Below are 17,955 nucleotides of genomic sequence, written 5' to 3'. Positions count from 1 at the left end.
TATCTTTTCCAATTAACAGTTTATCTCTCTCGTAGAACGTTCGCACGCTTTATGGGGGCCTGTGTTGGATTCCAGGTGAAACTAAGTTTTTAAACAAAGCTGCACGTTCTATGAGCATTGCCTTGAAGCATAGAATACATAAATGGCACCAGACGCGTAATCGTCAGATCGAGTCTCGTTTCGGTCATTAGCTTTTTTTTTTTTTTTTTTTTTTTTGGCCGAGTTCGGATACCTACAGCATTTAAACATAAAATTCATGAAATAGACACTCAACAGCCAGAACATTATGACCACCTTCTTAACAGCTTGTTAGTCCGTCTTTGGAATGAAATACATCACTGATTCTAGGTACCAGAAATTGGACACGTTGTTGGTAGGTTTGTGGAGGTATGTGGCACAAAATGTCTATGCACACGCCGCGTTATTCGTTTATCTGCGTATGCGGTGATGGCACCCGATAGCGACCCAGATGGGTTCCATAGGGTATACATCAGGCGAAATTGGTCACCGAGACATGAACGTAAGTTCACTATAATGCTCCTCAAACCACTGTTGCACGTTTCTGGTTCCGAGACACGAACAGTTATACTGCTGAGAGACGACATCGCTGTGCATGAAGACATCAGACATGAAAGGATGCAGGTGGTTCACAGCTGACAGATGTCTTCGATGATTGCTACCACAGGTGCCAACCAAGTGCAGGAGAATGTCTCCTACTGATCCGACCAACCCGCGTCCGTGTGGCGCGCTACACGTTTCGTGTTGCCGTTCGCCTCGATGAAGTCATCTGGGGGGGGGGGGGGGACTACCGTCGACCTAGTGAAGCAAACATGTGGTTCACCCGAAGAGCCGACGCATTTCCATTAATCGACAGTCGAATTCCGATGGTCTCGTGCCCAGTGCAATCGTAAGTGACAATGTCGTTCGGTAAATGTGTGAACACGTAGAAGAGGTCAGCTGCAGAACTTAATGTTCTACAATGTACGGTGAACGGTGTGCTCCGAAACACTTGTGCTTGCACCAGCATTGTGCTCTTTCGGCAGACAGCCACAGATCACTATCAATCCTAATTAGAGAGCAGACAGGCTTCTGAACCCCAGAAGTCGTAAGGGTGATCCCCGTCCCTGTGTGCTCCGCTTACATACCTCGATTACCTGTTAGGTGCCCGCAAAGCCACCAGGCGGCATCCAGCTTCGCGGTTGGTAGTGCTTATAATGTTTTGGCTGATCAATGGATGATAATTAACACGTGTCATTTTTATGAAAAATGCAGGTCTCTTATTTCTAATTACATATCCTACTCCAAAATACAGTTTTCATTTCAAACAAAAATTCTTAATTACCCATTTTCTAAAACATTTTAATAAATATTGTGTAACTAAAAATGGTAAATTAAACTTTTTCTATCTCTTCGTGTTTTACGCTTCCCATATATGCTCACTGAACATGCACCTATGTTCAAAAATTTGACTCTGCCAGGTTACGAACGCAGCCGCCACCCCACTTGTCAGACGAACACAGCACGATATAGCCACACAGCTTGGTGAAAGACCACGACCTTCGTTTAGCACATTAAAAATGGTTGGAAAATCTCAAACTTTATTTCCTCGATTATTTTTGAGAGTTGCATCGTACTTCTTCGGGAGAGGTATATTTCAGTTCACAGCTTAACGTACCATAAATATAAAAATTTACAAATGTCATATTCCCGCGTAGTCCTCGTTAGACTGGCGTTCTGATTTGACAACTCAACAGTAAATATCGGCGGGAGCGCACTCACGTCGGACAAAGCGGCAAACAATTTTCGTAACAAATTTTCCTTTGTAACGCTTTGACTGTTGAATTTGGGAAATTGTTTCTAAAATATGACAATATTAAGACGTACGGTAGGAAACGATGTCTTGCAGTTCATCATCTTCGTATGTCCTATTTTCGAGTGCATTAAGCAACGAAAACTTAATCTGATTCATAATGCATTCGCTATCAGTTCTGCCACAGAGACCACAAAATAGGCCCTATTGGAAAGCTATTCTTCAGTTGTCTTCTATACCCCACGATTTACGTTTACTTTCCAGACTATCTTTTCCGCTTTACGACTTATGTATTAATATCTTATGCCGACTCTGTAGTTACTGTTAACAAATGCTCCCGAACATGTTTAGATCCATCGAAACAACTTTACCAAACAAAATTCAGTTACCGACGATGATGGACACTTCAAAACATCAAAAACTCAGATATCTGAGTATTGTGTTCGATATGAATACTGTTGAAAACTTCGCAGTATAAGTAGTGAAAGTAGGGACCAGTTTTCAGCAGCAGATACTGTTTCAACGGCACTGTAAAAATAGAAATGCTTCTTATGTACCGTTAGAATGAATTTTGTCCTGCTGGAATAGAACTCATAGCGAAAATTCGTTTGGGAGCTAAAATTATTTTTAACGCGTATTGTGGACTTTTCTCTAGCAACAGATAAAGCAGTTCGTACTTTATATCACCTGATCCAGATGATATCTCGAGTGTAACAATTATGATCAGCTTCGATTACTTTGACGTGAATAATGATCTTATCATACTATTAACAGATAATAACTGCATCGTTGACGTCCTACTCGTATATCTCAGTAATTATTAAAAGAAGTTAATAGATTAGTTTTACCTATATATACGCCGCTAAGGCACCACAAAAGTCACGTCAGCTGCTCTGCATTGCACGGCGACCGAGAGAGTGCTTAGAGGTGAGCCATTACCTGTTATGTGTGACACGTACGTTAATTAGTGTAATTCGCAACTGCTTAAGCTTTTCTGTTATGGCATAGTGAGCATCTACTGTGGCCAGTAACTGTGAAAATGACGACTGTTCTTTAGTTTTTTATCTATAACGTTGTAGGAAACGAAAACAATCATAATATTAAACGCGATGGATACTAATAAAGTAGTGGATCACAAGGAAAACTTATTGGAGAAATGGAAGACGGTGGCTACTGCTAGATGTAACTTCTTTCCTCTCTCGTATTTCAAATTATTATAGTGGGTTGTATCGAGTATCGACAATGGTAGTATAGAAGCAGTGAATGCAAATCCCAAAACTAGGCTTATAAGTGTTGACTACGCGCAGAGAGTAGTACACACACAGCATGCCATTTAATTTGGGTGGAAGTTAAGTGTTAAAGGTGAAACAAACATGGTCATCGAATGCTTTTTATAAATCCCCTACCTCACCACCAGTAGAAGCGAAACACATGAGGGATCACTCGGAGAATATTTCGGGGAAACTTTATGTTGTGTTTTACTATTAGGTTGTGATTTCAGCTTACCACGTATAGAATGACTGACTCGAGTGGGTAACAGGGACAGGGAATCATGTGAAACTTTTCTATATGCTTTATCCGAGAATTAAGTTGACCGGTTAATGAGAGAACCGACTCATGAAGGCAATGTATAAGGTCTCCTAGCCACCAACAGGACCCAACTTTTCGACTGACTAAGCACACAGCAGGCAATCAATGATCAAAAGGTCCTTACAGTATCATTAAATATGGCTACAAATAGGAAGATAGTGAATGGTATGACGATATTTCTCCATAGCATGAGCGACAAGTAGCAGATATGAAATAATCTGAGCGGTCAACACGAAAATGTCACCTTTAGCATTGACAATGTTGCGTATCAATGGAGAAAGTTGAAGAGTATTGCGCAATATGCTTTAGACAGGTATGTGCGGAGCAAAATTATGACGGATTGAAAAGACCCGCGGTGGTTTGACTTCTGCTACGAAAGCAAAGAGAGCTTCACTGCAAATTTAAACAGTGACAGAAAAAGGCGTAGGGAGAGCCGTACGTAAAGCTTTCAATGTACTCCAAAGTGAAACGGTGTCAACAGACTTGGCAGAAAACCATAAGTTTTGGTCTTGTGTTAAATCAACAAATGGATCGAAGACACCTGTACAGACACTCTGAGGCGTCTAAACGGAGGATGAGACACAGTTCGATTGTACACAGATTGTTCCTCGTTTAGCATCAGTGTACCGTAGGCCAATGGAGGAGTGAACCGTCCCTAATGATTAAGGCCTGTTACATAGGTTTGGAACATGTTTTAGGCTCGCGTATTATGACATTTTAGTGAAACTAAGTGAAGATATTTGCCCATGGTTAGCAGGGAAACTTCATTTCAGACGGAGATCAAAGTAGAAAACGTGTCTTCCCAATCTGTTGAATTAGCTCCGTTCAGTAACTGTGTAGAAATCTACACAAAATACAATCCCAGCTGCTCTAGGATCGATGCTCATTCTCAAGTAACGCTGACCTGCTCACTGGAAGCGTCTTCCCAAAAGTAAAAAACAGCGTACGCGCCGACATCGTTCTCTTTGCAAGTAACAGCAATAAGTTGCCGTTACCCAAACAATTCGAAGACGATTGTCTCATAACCGGAAAAGTAAACCTTGTGAGACGTTGGATGTCGGTCATTGAGAAGCAGTGAGAAACAGTGAAAATCTGAAATAACTTCGTAATATATATATAAAAAATGTCGATTATTCATTAAATGATCGTTTCAATGAGGAGATGCCACATTAAAAAAATTGTTTGGGATCGTTAGAATCAGTAGAAATTGCTGGCGTGTTGTAGGTAAAAGCTATCTTCCTGCAGAAGAGATGTCTTCGATGCTGTTTCTTACTGGTAGTTATGAAGGCCAAAATAAATCAAGACAATATAAATAAGTAAGTTTACTTATCTCTATTATTGCATAATCGTTCGTTACAAATTTTTTAGAGAAGCACTCAATCCAGTTTATATGCTGAATGTTAGATTACTTCATTCGTGCATCAAGTCTTAAATGCAGAATCCCAAGAGATTATTTACAGCTAGTTACTTTGAAGTAGACGATTATAAAACCATGTAGGTCATGAACCATGTCTAAAACCATAGCTTCCAAAACCTGTAAATATTAGACAGGCCACTGAAATCATTGTTCGTCATCAGTTAACAGCATCTGAACGTTTTTTTCTGAAATTGGAGGGTTAACGTCTTATTTATGAAATTATGAAGTATAAAAAATCCTGTAGTAATTAGCAAATGCTATTAACCATATTCGAGTAACAAATCCCGTACATTAGTCAACTGATTACTGACAATTTGATGAGAAATACTTTTTCGATTACTGGTTATTTCGCAGAATCCTGATAGTCCTGCAGGTTTTGACACGTTATGTGTTTTCCTTAAAGTTTATTTTTTTCTTGATGTGTGTCTTGCTGAAGTGTTCCAATGTGCTGTGCAAACATTAAAGACAGCGTACTGTTTTTACTACTATGATCAACTGGTATTGCTAATTTGAGGGTGTTAAATGGGTCTACATAAATGGATTACCATAAAATTACACAAGAATTTATTTTGGAAACGAACTGAAGAGGTTAATCCAAGTGTCCGATTATCCAAATGGCCCCCATTTATCATAAAGATAATACAGTGTTATGGTGTGTGCTTCATTGCCGGATGCCATGTACTGAAGGCCTGCAGCACCAGCTTAGCCTTTTTTGCTTGTCACCTAGAGTGGCGCACGGCAACAAGTCGATTGATTTGCTCGCTCGTCTGTCTGTCGCAGCCATGTGGACGCCTACGACGCTGCTGCTGCTGGGCGCCCTGGTGGCGTCTGCCGCAGCCGGGCTCAGCACCCGCTACGACCAGGCCAGCGGCCGCATCCTGCTGCTGTCCGACAGGGGTGAGTGTGGCCCGAGGGCGCTGCGTGCGGGGGCTGTCCAGGGCGGGCAGCCTGCTGGCTCTGCGCTGCTGCAAGCTGCCACAGTTTCTACACAACACCTTCACCTCACCCCATCAGTGTCTGAAACCCACCACTACACTAACTGATCAAAACCATCATGACACCCGTTAGTCGATATTAATATAGGGTGTATCCACCTTTAACCTTTTTGAAGGCTTAAACTCTGATGAGAACATTTTTAGTTACGTGTCTGAATGTCTGTGGAGGATGGCAGCTCATTCCTCCTCAAACTAGAGAAGTTACACTGCTGACTGGTGCAAATTCGACATTCTAAGTCATGTCAGAGCTGTTCCATTAGACTCAGGTCAGGACTCTCGGCAGGCCAATCCATTCCAGAAATGGTATTATCTGCAAACCATTCCCTCACAGATGCTGCTTTACGACAGGGAGCATTCTCATGCTGGTACAAGCGATCACCATCTCCAAAACGATCCTCTACTGTACACTGTACAAAATTCTGTAAAAATTGTTCATATCCTTGCAATAAGCAGACTACACCTTGGCCGTGAAAAACACACGATAGCTTAACAGTACCCCCTTCATACTTTGCTACTGACACTACAGAGCTGGCCGCAGTGGCCGTGAGGTTTTAGGCGCTTCAGACCGGAACCGCATAACTGCTGCGGTCGCAGGTTTGAATCCTGCCTCGGGCATGGATGTGTGTGATGTGCTTAGGTTGGTTAGGTTTAAGTAGTTATAAGTTCTAGGGAACTGATGACCTCATATGTTAAGTCCCATACTGCTCAGAGCCATTTGAACCATTTGGCACTACAGATGATAGCATATAATGTTCTCTTCAGATATGTAAAACCCAAACCCCTCCACCAAATTGCTATGAGGTACAGCATGGTCGATCACTCCAAATAACTAACAGCTTCCAGGGGCAATAAAAATTTAAATGTAAATATTTTGCATAATTTCTGACTGAATTTAAAAATGCTATCAGAATTAACTCATTAAGACGTATACTCTTATGTCAAAAGGTTAATATGACAATTTCTACTGTTAGGAAGTATGTGTTTTTCTTGAGGCATTGTAATGGATGCCATGTAAATATACAAATTTCATTCATCCAGTATTTCAGAATGAGAGCACTTATCGACTTCCAACACACTTTACACATAATTTGAAGCCTTTACCAAAAATTTTTCTCGCTGGACCCCCTTCTGCCCCGTCCCCATACACACAGACATAAAGTGATGAATGAAAAATAGTTTATCGCTTACTACATTTTAACTGGCCATATAGTAAAACTTCATCATGACAAAGGACATTTCAATTTATTACTTCTTTACTACCAATCGTATTCACAACACATTTTGTATACAGTTTTCTATATACCATTGAATGTACCTGCAGAATTACTTGTAGAGCTTATAGTTGAGAAGATAAAATGTCATAGACATTGAGATGTGCGAAAACCTAGATTCCGATTAAAATGGGACAAAGTAAAACTTCAACAGGCATGTTGTTTTAATTTATTTTATCTGTATCTCCTAATCTATTCCCAGCACAATTTGCAGACTGTATTCACATATGTCGCTGAATATACTTGCAAACAAAAATACATCATCATATGACACATTGTTCTGAAGACATGACGTCAAAAACATTGAGGTGCATAAATAAATTTGCTTTTTGCTTAAAATGTGGAGCATATTATGCAGACTTTGTTCACCCAGTGTTTCACAAATGACAACTGTTAAGGACTTCCCACAAGTTTCAAGCATAATTTCAAAACTTTGCCATGCTTATTCTCACTTAAGTGCTTACTCTCAAAAACTTATCACATTAACTCATTTGTATGGTAATCAGAGGTTTTGATCTGTGTTATACACCAGAGTTCGACTAGTCCAGGAATGGCGGGTTACTGGTTCTTTCCGGCTCTCTGTGCGTGGTTGTTGGGCTAGCTGAACTACTGGCAGCACTTTGGAACTCACCAGTAATTGCTCCCTGTGACTTCACGCGATTTTATTACAGTCACCCGCTGCAATCTTCGATGATCCAAAAAAATGGTTCAAATGGCTCTGAGCACTATGGGACTCAACTGCTGAGGTCATTAGTCCCCTAGAACTTAGAACTAGTTAAACCTAACTAACCTAAGGACATCACAAACATCCATGCCTGAGGCAGGATTCGAACCTGCGACCGTAGCGGTCTTGCGGTTCCAGACTGCAGCACCTTTAATCGCACGGCCACTTCGGCCGGCTTCGATGATCCCCATCTGACAATACATGAGGTCTGCCTGGTCTTGCTTTAGGTGTGGTTGTTGTCTCACGTTTCCGTTTCATAATCACATCTTCAACAGTCGATTTCAGTAGCTCTATAAGGGTTCAAATGTCCGAGAGGGATCTGTTTCTCAGTTGATATAAAATGGCTTATCAGTGATTGAAGTGTCCAAGCTCTCCTCACCGATCCGTTCTTCTGTTACTGCTGGTCTGCTTACGACACAATACTCCCCACCACATCTCATACCAGTGAGTCAACAAGACATCTAGTGGTCTGTTCTGCGTTACTCAGGGTTACCTGGATAGTTTTGATTAGATAATATAGAAGAGGGGGCGAAACTTGCAATGTATATTTGTGTATCAGCGCTATTTCTTTCATATAGTTACACTTGTTCCTCGAATTACTGTGGATAAGAATCAACTTTGAATGGATTCTCAGTTAAATGTGTGCTGGTGTGGACCATCTGATTTGACGTCTGAAATGACTCAAATTCAGAAAATATAGCTTGCCAATACAATTAGTTACAACCTAATTGCTTAAACAAATTTTTATAAGACATACACTCATGAGCCAAAACATTATGATAACTTGATAAATAGCTTGTTTGTCCGTGTTTAGGACGAGATGCGTCACTGAACATGTGTGTCAGGGATCCGACAGTTTGTTGGTAGGTTTGAGCAGCTATGTGGCACTAGATGTCTACACACAGGCCACGTAACGAGCGTAAATGATATTCCACTGGTTTGTGTACGCGGTGACGGTGCCCGATACCGAGATGGATTCCGTAGGATTTACATAAGGGAATTTTGGCACCCAGACATCAACATGAGTTCACTATAATGCTCCTCAAACCATTGTAACTCAGTTCTGGTTCCTAGACACGGACAGCTATACTGCTGAAAGATGACATCGTCGTTGGGGCTGGCATAAGGCATGGAGGGCAGCAAGCAGTAGGCAGCTGTGAGCGTATTTTTGATTACTACCACACGTCCCATGCAAGCGCAGGACAAAGTCTCCCACAGCACAGTACTGCTCTCACTCGCCTGTGTCGCTAGTGCACAGCATGTTCTGAGTCGCCGTTCACCTCAATGATGGCTTTTGCGGAGACGATCATCGACCTAGCGTAGCAGAAATGTGATTCACCCGAAGAACCGACACGTTCCCCTTCATCAACAGTCGATTCTAATAGTCATGAGCTCACTACGGTCGTAACTGACGATGTCATTGGGTCAACATCTGAAGACGTGGGAGTGGTCTGCTGCAGAGCTCCAACAACCTACGATGAATGGCGTGCTCCAAAACACTTGTGCGATGCACCAGGATTGTGCTCTTTCGTCAGAGATGTCACAGATCACCATCTATCCCAGTTTACAGTGCACTCAAGCCTCTGAACGCCACGTTACGTGGAGAGTCGTAGACGACAGACCATTTACGCTTAGTGGTAATTTTACTGTCCTTCTTCCTCTTTCCATAGATGGTCAAGACATTGGCTTGTGAACATTCCACCACCTTCGCCGTATTCGAGATAGTCGTTCACAGGCTCTGCATAGTAATAATCTGCCATTTGTCAAAGTGGCTTATCTCAATGGATTTTCCCATCTGCAGTCCTTATCGTCCATAGGGCCACTCCCGCCCTGCTGCCCTTACCTATTTCTGTTACCGCGTCACGTGACCACAACCACACAAGCTGGCATCCAATGTCGCAGTGGGCAGTAGTCGTAATGTCTTGGCTTATTAGCGTACGCGTCACTATCGTACTCAGTTTTAATTTTGCAGTTACCATGCGATACAAATTTCTTATTAGCAGGTACTGTTCTATATTCACTCCCAGTCTATTCTTATTGCGTCATAATATCAACAGGAACATCACTGGAAAGTCACTGCGAGTACCAGAATCCTTTGTCGTTGCGAATTTTTCTGACTGTACACTTCATAATTTATGTTAAATATTGTCACTGGACTTTTTAAATGAACAAATTTTTTTTCACAGACGGTAACAACAACAGGCATTTGAAACACAGCCCTTCCAGTGACGGCTGTGATATATAATTGTACATGTTTTTACAAAAGTATTCAGATACAGAATTACGGTCGCATCATAATATATGCCGCTCACTACGTGGCATGTACAACCATTTCGGAGAGCTTGCACTAAAACAACATATCTGAAGATACGTTCCCGTTATTATGGTGTGCCTATATGACATTTTACGATTTGGGTATCGGAGAACAAAGTGCGAACGATGTTCACTCACTAACATACTCAGTATTCTGATGCGCTTCTAGCAACTGGTGTAGTCTGAACATTTGTGTTGCACCGAAATTTTCATATCACAATTTTATATGAGCAGCTTAGAACAGAGAGACTAAACTTAGCACCCCGATTTCTGACAAGCCATCTCAAATGGCTCTGAGCACTTTGGGACATAGCTTCTCAGGTCATCAGTCCCCTAGAACTTAGAACTACTTAAACCTTACCAACCTAAGGACATCACACACATCCATGCCCGAGGCAGGATTCGAACCTGCGACAGTAACGGTCGCGCGGTTCCAGACTGTAGCGCCTAGAACCGCTCGGCCACTCCGGCCGGCCGACAAGCCATCTCAGGAAATTATACTTCAACGTAAGTGTCTGGGAGTTCATGTGCAGATTACCACGCTTGTAAGTTTTTAAAACCAGGCACCAAATTACAAGAAACCCAAATGTGTGAAACACCATGAGTTCAGTTGTATCAATTATGTTGGTCACTCACACTTCTGCCGTTAGCCAATTGGAATTTATGAAGTTCAGGAGATGCCAGAGTAGTGCTCTTTGCGAAAAAAATACAAAAGTACAAACTGAACTGACTCAGATCTTATGCGCTTACTTGTGCATTCTGTTGGTATACCACAATGGATACAAATATATCAGTGACATCTGCTGCATTTGATAACTGTTTTCGACACCAGGGAACCGTCATTGAAATTCATATCCATGATTTCAAAAGGTTGCTTGACCGAGATCGGTAGTTGGTAAATGAATAGCCATTGCAGCGCCTGTTGGTGGACTCACGATGCCGTTCTTCAAAATATATGTATTTAAAAAGCAGATGATAATTCGCTTGACGGCCTCCTAAGTCATAATCTTCATTCCTTCCATGCTATGCAAGCAAGGAAGTAGTCTTGACGGATCTGGGAGTTTTACACAAAAGTTCTCTGGACACGTTCACAAAAACAGGGCTAATCTCATGCAAGATTAAAAAAAAAAAACGCAAAATACCTAAGCCTTGCGACGGTTTACAGATGACCGAAACTTTACACAGACTTCAGAGCAAGATCATTTAACAGTTCCCACAACGAAACTAGCTCTCGAAACATGGCAGAAGATTCGAAGAGTTTCTGCTCGTGTGTAAACTGTGCCAGTGGCAAAAAACAATAAACACTCTCTGTGCTTGATTTCAGATGTAATATTATCGATGTCAGCGCCACTAAACAGGAGTCACTAAAACTTCTGAAAGAGGATTCAGTATATATTCCTGAACCAGAATCAAGAAAAGGCGCCAATATAAATAATTCCGAACTAGATCCCGTTGGAGTAGTGCATCAATATATGTCAATCAGGGCAGACTTCCGGTCCAGTCTGTTGACCAATAATGTTCTCTTCGGAGTATGCTGATGAGACAGCAGTAATATACAGCCAGTCGTTCAGCGAAAGATTCCTACCTAAGGACTGAAAAGTAGCACAGGTCACAACAGTACAGAAGAAAGGAAACAGAACTTATTGAACTTGTTCTCCAACAACAGGGCTACTGCTGCTAAAGCAAAAAATGTAACTAATTTACGCTAACATTAAATAAAATAAAAAGTGCAACCTGAATTCAGAACCCATGTATAGACTATTCAAATTAATATTGCCTTATAAGTTACAGTCTTTCTCAATATTAACGTTGAACCTTGGATTTAAGACATGGAACATCGCCAGAATCTTATAACAACCTTCCACTTCCTTTATACAGAGGACATTTAAATTCAGAACCGATCTATAGACCATTCAAATTTATATTGTCTTACAGGTAACAATATTTTGTCAATATTAACGTTGAACCTTGGAATAGACTGAATCTTAAAATAACCTTTCATCTCATTTATACAGAGGATATTTTTCCTTTGTCAAAAGTATTTGCATTTATGCAAGGTATTCAGCGCCTCTTGAATGTGGGTCTACGACTCTCGCGAAGTTATTTCGATCGTCGTCTCATTCTGAATTAGCTCGTTGTCCGAGTGCATTACTCACGACATGCAACTAAAAAAGACAATCCCACACAGTCTCTGTGCTCTTACTTACGTTACGTCATATTATAGTGTTCGTTCGTGAGTACCATTCTCGATAAGAAAGTGTAGGGATACATATCCTGCGTTGTCGAAATAATAGTTACACACTCCTTGTTTGAGAGCGGAAATGGCTGGTCGAACACTGAGAAACAATGGTATAAAGGAAATCCAGCCCAGGTCACTGCAGTCGATTCACGTACCTGTAACAAGTAAGATGATAGTATATTTATAACTTTATGCGATGCAGAATGCTACATGATTTCCATGTTTGGATATTGAACACTATGTACGTTCTGTGTGCTCTTTTAGATAATTACAAAATTGTGTTCCATTGTATTTTACTATTTTACGATTCTTATTTCATGTACTACTGACTGTCGTACATTCACTCACAGCAACTATCTGTTTGCATTTTTCAGGTGGAGACGAGGTAGAAGTGGGATACATCGAAGCCTCCAGCAAACAGCGGTCTGCAGTTCCACGCCACGAGACTCGTGGAAACGAGGAGTCCTTCGACTTTGGCGCCTCCAGAGTTCTCGTCCGGCACCAAGACAGGTCGGGCGAATGTCTCTGGATCCGGCACACCAAAGACAATCCGAGTGAGATAATCACAATGTGTCAGCGGCACCTCAGGAGCCACATCTACGGTGGTGTCGAATCGACCTACCGCACCTGGCCCATCGAGAACAACGTCTACAAGCACTACGCATACGTCGCCGAACATACGGACCACGCCACCATCGCTACGCGCTACTGGGTCTTCTCCGACGGAAGACTCGTCCACGTTCACACGAACGTTCCTCTATTCGTCGACCAAAACAGCAATCAGACGAGTAATAAACTGTGCTTCAGTGCCGAGAACGCGTCTCCCTACCCAGAGGACCGAAGCGACAACGTGCTGGAATACGAGCTGTGTACGTACGGTCATGCGAAGGAGGCGCACTTGGTCGGTATCCAGAAGTACCTGGGCAAGCCTACGGCGATTCCAGACGAACGCTTGGGTGTTCAACCTTTCTGGCAAGTGGGGCCACCCGAACAGAACGTGAGAGAGCGGGCCGCAGGCATAATCGAGCACGGGTTCGGCTACAGCCTTCTCGAAATAGCTAACTTCTGGGAGAGCTGCCGTGGAAGCTTCACCCCGGACACCACCAAGTTCCCCGACATGAAGGCGCTCGTGGACGACCTCCACGCACTGGGATTTCCCGTCGCGTTGTGGATACACCCATTTATAAACAGTGACTGCGAACCCTTCTTCTCTGAGGCACAGTCCAAAGGTTACTTTGTGCGCAATAACAATGGCAGCATCTCTACTCGCTGGTGGGGTGGATGGGCCAGCATTATCGACTTCACCAATCCTGATGCGGTAGCTTGGTGGACTGATCGAGTTGCGGTGAGTACATTCGCTGCAAATTCTAGTGTATATGGCATTGAAATTAGTTAGAGAGTATGACTCCATCTAAACAGTGTAGGACCAATCGCTTGGAGAAATTCTTACGGTTATATTAATTCTGAAAAAAGAAAAATACTCACTTTTGGTTGCTCAAAGGGTTTTAGACATACATTCTGCAAAAAATACAGGTAGCTCACAAACAGATTTATAGTGAGAAGAATATAAAGAGCAGGGGTGGTGGCTGCAGAGACCACGTTTTCGCCTTTAGAAACAACGAGAATATTAATCACATTCTTGAAACTTACTTTTATTTCCGTCCTTGCTTGTTCAATATATAGTTTCAACACTAGGAGTAAAAAGCTGTATAAATGTCTTACATCTGTTTTAATCCGAGCACTTCGTTCTTGATCTTTCATTCTTCCCTGGCAGTCTTCTACGAGATATCCAAATGTGAGACTAATCGAGAATGTGGATCCTGTTTTTATTTCCAGTGAGAACTCAACTGTTTTCTTTTCCCACACAACCTGTGCATCATTATCGATAGAATAGCCTTGTTCTTCACAGCTGCGTACCAACGCAGAATCACATACGCTTTCTAAGTCAGGATACGTCACTTACTTAGCCTCACAGGTATGGAATTTTTTTTGTAATCTCCTGCAGGCGCTCCGCAACGAGACGGGCGTGGACTCCTTCATGTTCGACTTCGGCGAGACCAGCTACCTGCCGCAGCCGCCACAGCTCACACCGCTCGAGAGGACGCCCGTGGTCTACACCGACGCGTACGCCAAGGCAGTGGCCCAGTTCGGGCCCATGGCGAGGCTGCGGTCCGGCGTCGAGAGCCAGCGTCTGCCCAACTTCTTCCACATGGACGCGGTGGACACGTCGTGGAGCACGCAGAACGGCCTGAAGACGCTGCTGCCCAAGCTGCTGGAGATGAGCCTGCAGGGCTACCCCTTCGTGATGCCGGAGAGGGTGGGCGGCAGCGCCAAGACGGGCGTCATCGCCACTCGCGAGCTGTACATCCGCTGGCTGGAGGCCAGCGCCTTCATGCCCGCCGTCCACTTCCGCACCGTGCCCTGGGACTACGACAACGAGGTGCGTCCCGTACTCGTGTTGCGCCTGGCACTCCGTTTTTGTAAAAGCCACTTCTAAAGTAAATATCGCTTCGCAGCGTTCATACAAACACTGACGTACAAAGAACCGACAAATTCAGCCAATCTCTATGTAGTAACATTGTAAGGTATGCTTAAATGAGTTTAGTTTCAGCATGGCGCCTCACCACTGTGACTTGTGACTACTTTTACAGACGGTGGAGCTCGCACGCAACCTGACGGCTTTGCGTGCTCAGTACGGTCCGAAGATCGTCGAGCTGATGAAGCAGGCAGTAGAGGACGGCACTCCGGTCAACCGGCCCATCTGGTGGCTCGACCCGACAGACTCCACTGCTCTCAAGATCAGCGACGGTATGGCAAACAGCTTTCTCTCTCGTGATCTATCTTTATTAATTATTCCATTCTAGTTTCGAATCTTTCGGTTACGATTTCTCTGACGACTAACCATAGACGTATGCCTCCTCCATGAACTAGCATGTCACTGAGGCAATGTCACACTTCAACAGATACCCCACGACATTCTCATCACAGTGGTCTAGAATGAACACACAAGATATGTTAAATGTCCTCAGAGACTCCAATGTCTGTATTTGTGGCTGCACTTCTGTTGTTGAGGTCTCGGATAATATCTCATTTTTATTGTGTCCAAAGGAATATCCATATAAAGTCTACCCAGGTACTGATGGCTTTCTTTGAGGAGACTTTACTGTATAATTTAAAGCCTCCATAAAGATTGCATTACAATTCCACAGACCATCCATCACTCACATTCTCGTGAGGTGACATGTTTCTCCTGCAGACGTCGCATTTCGTGATCCACTTAGAGATTATTCTTTCCATTCAGTTTCTTCAAGAGAGATTTGCTTTAAAAGGATGAAAGTATGTTTGAACAGCTACTTGGTGGCAGCCTTTTGTTTTACATTTACGTTAAGAACGTCCTCAAAAATTGTAAATCAGCTAATTTTCGAGGAATTAAATTAGACAAATACACTAATCTAAAAACATTACCATTCACACATGATAAAGCAACAACACATGAAAGTGAAGACGACCTGCAGTGATCAATATGGCTGAACCAAGTACACTACCTGAGAAAAAAAGAGACGAATCCATAAGACACCTTTGGTGAGTTTGTAAATGATTCAGAGCTGCAATTCTCTGTGACTGTTTAGTGTTATTACAAGACATGGTAGGTTGCATGATTCGTATGAAGAGTGTCAGATGACTGTGAAAAACATGGAAATGTGATTACCTGGATCAGACACCAATAACAGCACATTACTGAATCTGAAAGAGGTCTCATTGTGGGTGTCTTTTGGCCGACTTGTCGAATCATGCAATACCAGATTTTTGGAGCATTCAGATGTGGGTTTGGTCGAATATTGCACTGTATAGGAAAGTGAGGGCAGGCATAACTAATTGTGAGCGTTCTGCTTCATCACACCTGGTCACCAGAAGGCAGGATCGCCGCCCTGTGTACAAAGCACATCATAACGTCTTCACGTCTGCGCCTCCCGTTCGAAAACAAGTAATTCTGTATCATCCTGCACCAATGCTCCTAGACTAGCAGCAGCCAGGGTAGGAAATTACCATACCATGCATAAGCTGCTGTCACACCAAATCACAGACAACTGCCTTTGGAGTGGTGATACGACCGAGAAGCGGGGACCGCTGGTGAATCGTGACGCAATGTGCTCAGTGTTGACACACCACGGTTCAGCTCTGTCTCACATCACCTTCCTTCGTCGAGATTGGGGGCAAAGTGGGGAGATGTCCCATTATCCCAGTATTTTTTGGAAAGGCACAGCAGTGTTACTCCTTGAGTCACGATGTGGGGAATCATCGTGTATGACTTCACGTTACTGTGGTAGTGTCAGTGTGAACTCTGATGGCACAGCCGTTTGTTACAGACATCCTGCATCCTTACGTATTACCTCTCAAGGTAACATTTTTCAACAGGACAAAGCACGTCCAGCCATGACATGTGACCCTACGGGTTGCGTGAATGTTGCTGAACTACTGCTGTGGTCAGCAAGACATCTAGATTTGGTCTCGATAGAACATATCTGGAACGAGCTCCAAAGTCAAGTTTGTCCCAGTGTCATTATTCAGGATATGAAGGCCCAACAGACATGAACAAAATTGGTTCAGGAGAGCAAAATCAGGGCATGCATTCAATCCATATAGGGTGCAACGTCATACTGATTAGTGGGCTCATAATGCGAGGTCCTTGTAAATTTGAGTGACTTTTGTAATCACTAAAATAACATTATGTATCTTCTTAATGCATAATGTTTCATTTCATTCTCTATTCACCTTCTGCATGTTTCAGTTTCTTTGTCAGGCAGTGTATGAATAAAATACAAACTTAAAATTTCATTGTGTAAGAGTGAATTTATGACCTGCTGGGTGCTACTTCTTTCCTTTGTTAGGCAGAGTGTGAACAGAATACACTTACAAAATTTCAGTACATAAGAATTAAGTTACGAGCTTCCATTGTAAATATTCAAAACATTTGAAAATAGTAATTAACAACAAAATTAATGAAATAGGTGCCATATTTTAAATATGTATGGTGTGACACAAGCTACATTTCTGACAATTATATTGATGAAAAGCTGCAGAAATTCAATACAACATTTGGAAAAATGAACAAAACATTTCAATACATAACGCCCAAAAATTACATTTTATGACCTTGGCGATGCCAAAAATGTTGTACTGAAGTGATAGTTGGATACAGAAGAAGAAAGGTGACAGCAAAGTACAAGCAGCAGAGATTAGACCCCTGAGGGGAGTGAGTATAGGGTAGCACAAGAATAGATCTAACACGGAATGAACCTGTCAGACGACTGGGGTATGCCATGTGCTGACGCTTTGTTTCCCTCTCGTGCAGAGTACCTGCTGGGCGACGACCTGCTGGTGGCGCCGGTGACGTATCGCACGGCCACGAGGCGCGACATCTACCTGCCCAAGGGCTACTGGCGGGACGAGGTGGACCCCGAGCACCCCACCATACGGGGCCCCACCTGGCTCTACGCCTACCCTGCGCCGCTCAACACTCTGCCCTACTTCACCAGGGTCAGCTCCTAGCTTTCACTGGCTGGAAACGAGCGCAGTTTTCACGAAGGCTGGCGCG

General features: G+C 43.0%; 2 protein-coding genes across 3 annotated transcripts in view; both read left to right on the top strand.

The window, feature by feature from the left end:
• LOC126260238 (myogenesis-regulating glycosidase-like) overlaps positions 1–17,955 on the top strand; it is a 557,090-nt gene that overhangs the window by 378,742 nt on the left and 160,393 nt on the right. The window lies entirely within an intron of this gene.
• On the top strand, positions 5,489–17,909 carry LOC126260287 (myogenesis-regulating glycosidase-like). Its single transcript, XM_049957612.1, has 5 exons — positions 5,489–5,714; positions 12,734–13,704; positions 14,365–14,799; positions 15,011–15,167; positions 17,713–17,909. Exons 1-5 carry the CDS (start codon positions 5,489–5,491, stop codon positions 17,907–17,909), a joined length of 1,986 nt encoding a protein of 661 aa, XP_049813569.1.

This window comes from Schistocerca nitens, chromosome 5 (genome assembly GCF_023898315.1).
Source record: "Schistocerca nitens isolate TAMUIC-IGC-003100 chromosome 5, iqSchNite1.1, whole genome shotgun sequence".
NCBI classification, from domain to species: domain Eukaryota; kingdom Metazoa; phylum Arthropoda; class Insecta; order Orthoptera; family Acrididae; genus Schistocerca; species Schistocerca nitens.
This window is presented reverse-complemented; position numbering and strand designations above follow the sequence as displayed.

What these genes read in the sequence shown, in the direction of transcription:
- LOC126260287 (XM_049957612.1), top strand. Translation starts at nt 5,489, where the DNA reads ATGCCATGTACTGAAGGCCTGCAGCACCAGCTTAGCCTTTTTTGCTTG. An exon ending in CCTGCTGCTGTCCGACAGGG is followed by an intron (nt 5,715 to 12,733) that starts GTGAGTGTGGCC and finishes TGCATTTTTCAG; the next exon opens with GTGGAGACGAGGTAGAAGTG. An exon ending in GGTGGACTGATCGAGTTGCG is followed by an intron (nt 13,705 to 14,364) that starts GTGAGTACATTC and finishes AATCTCCTGCAG; the next exon opens with GCGCTCCGCAACGAGACGGG.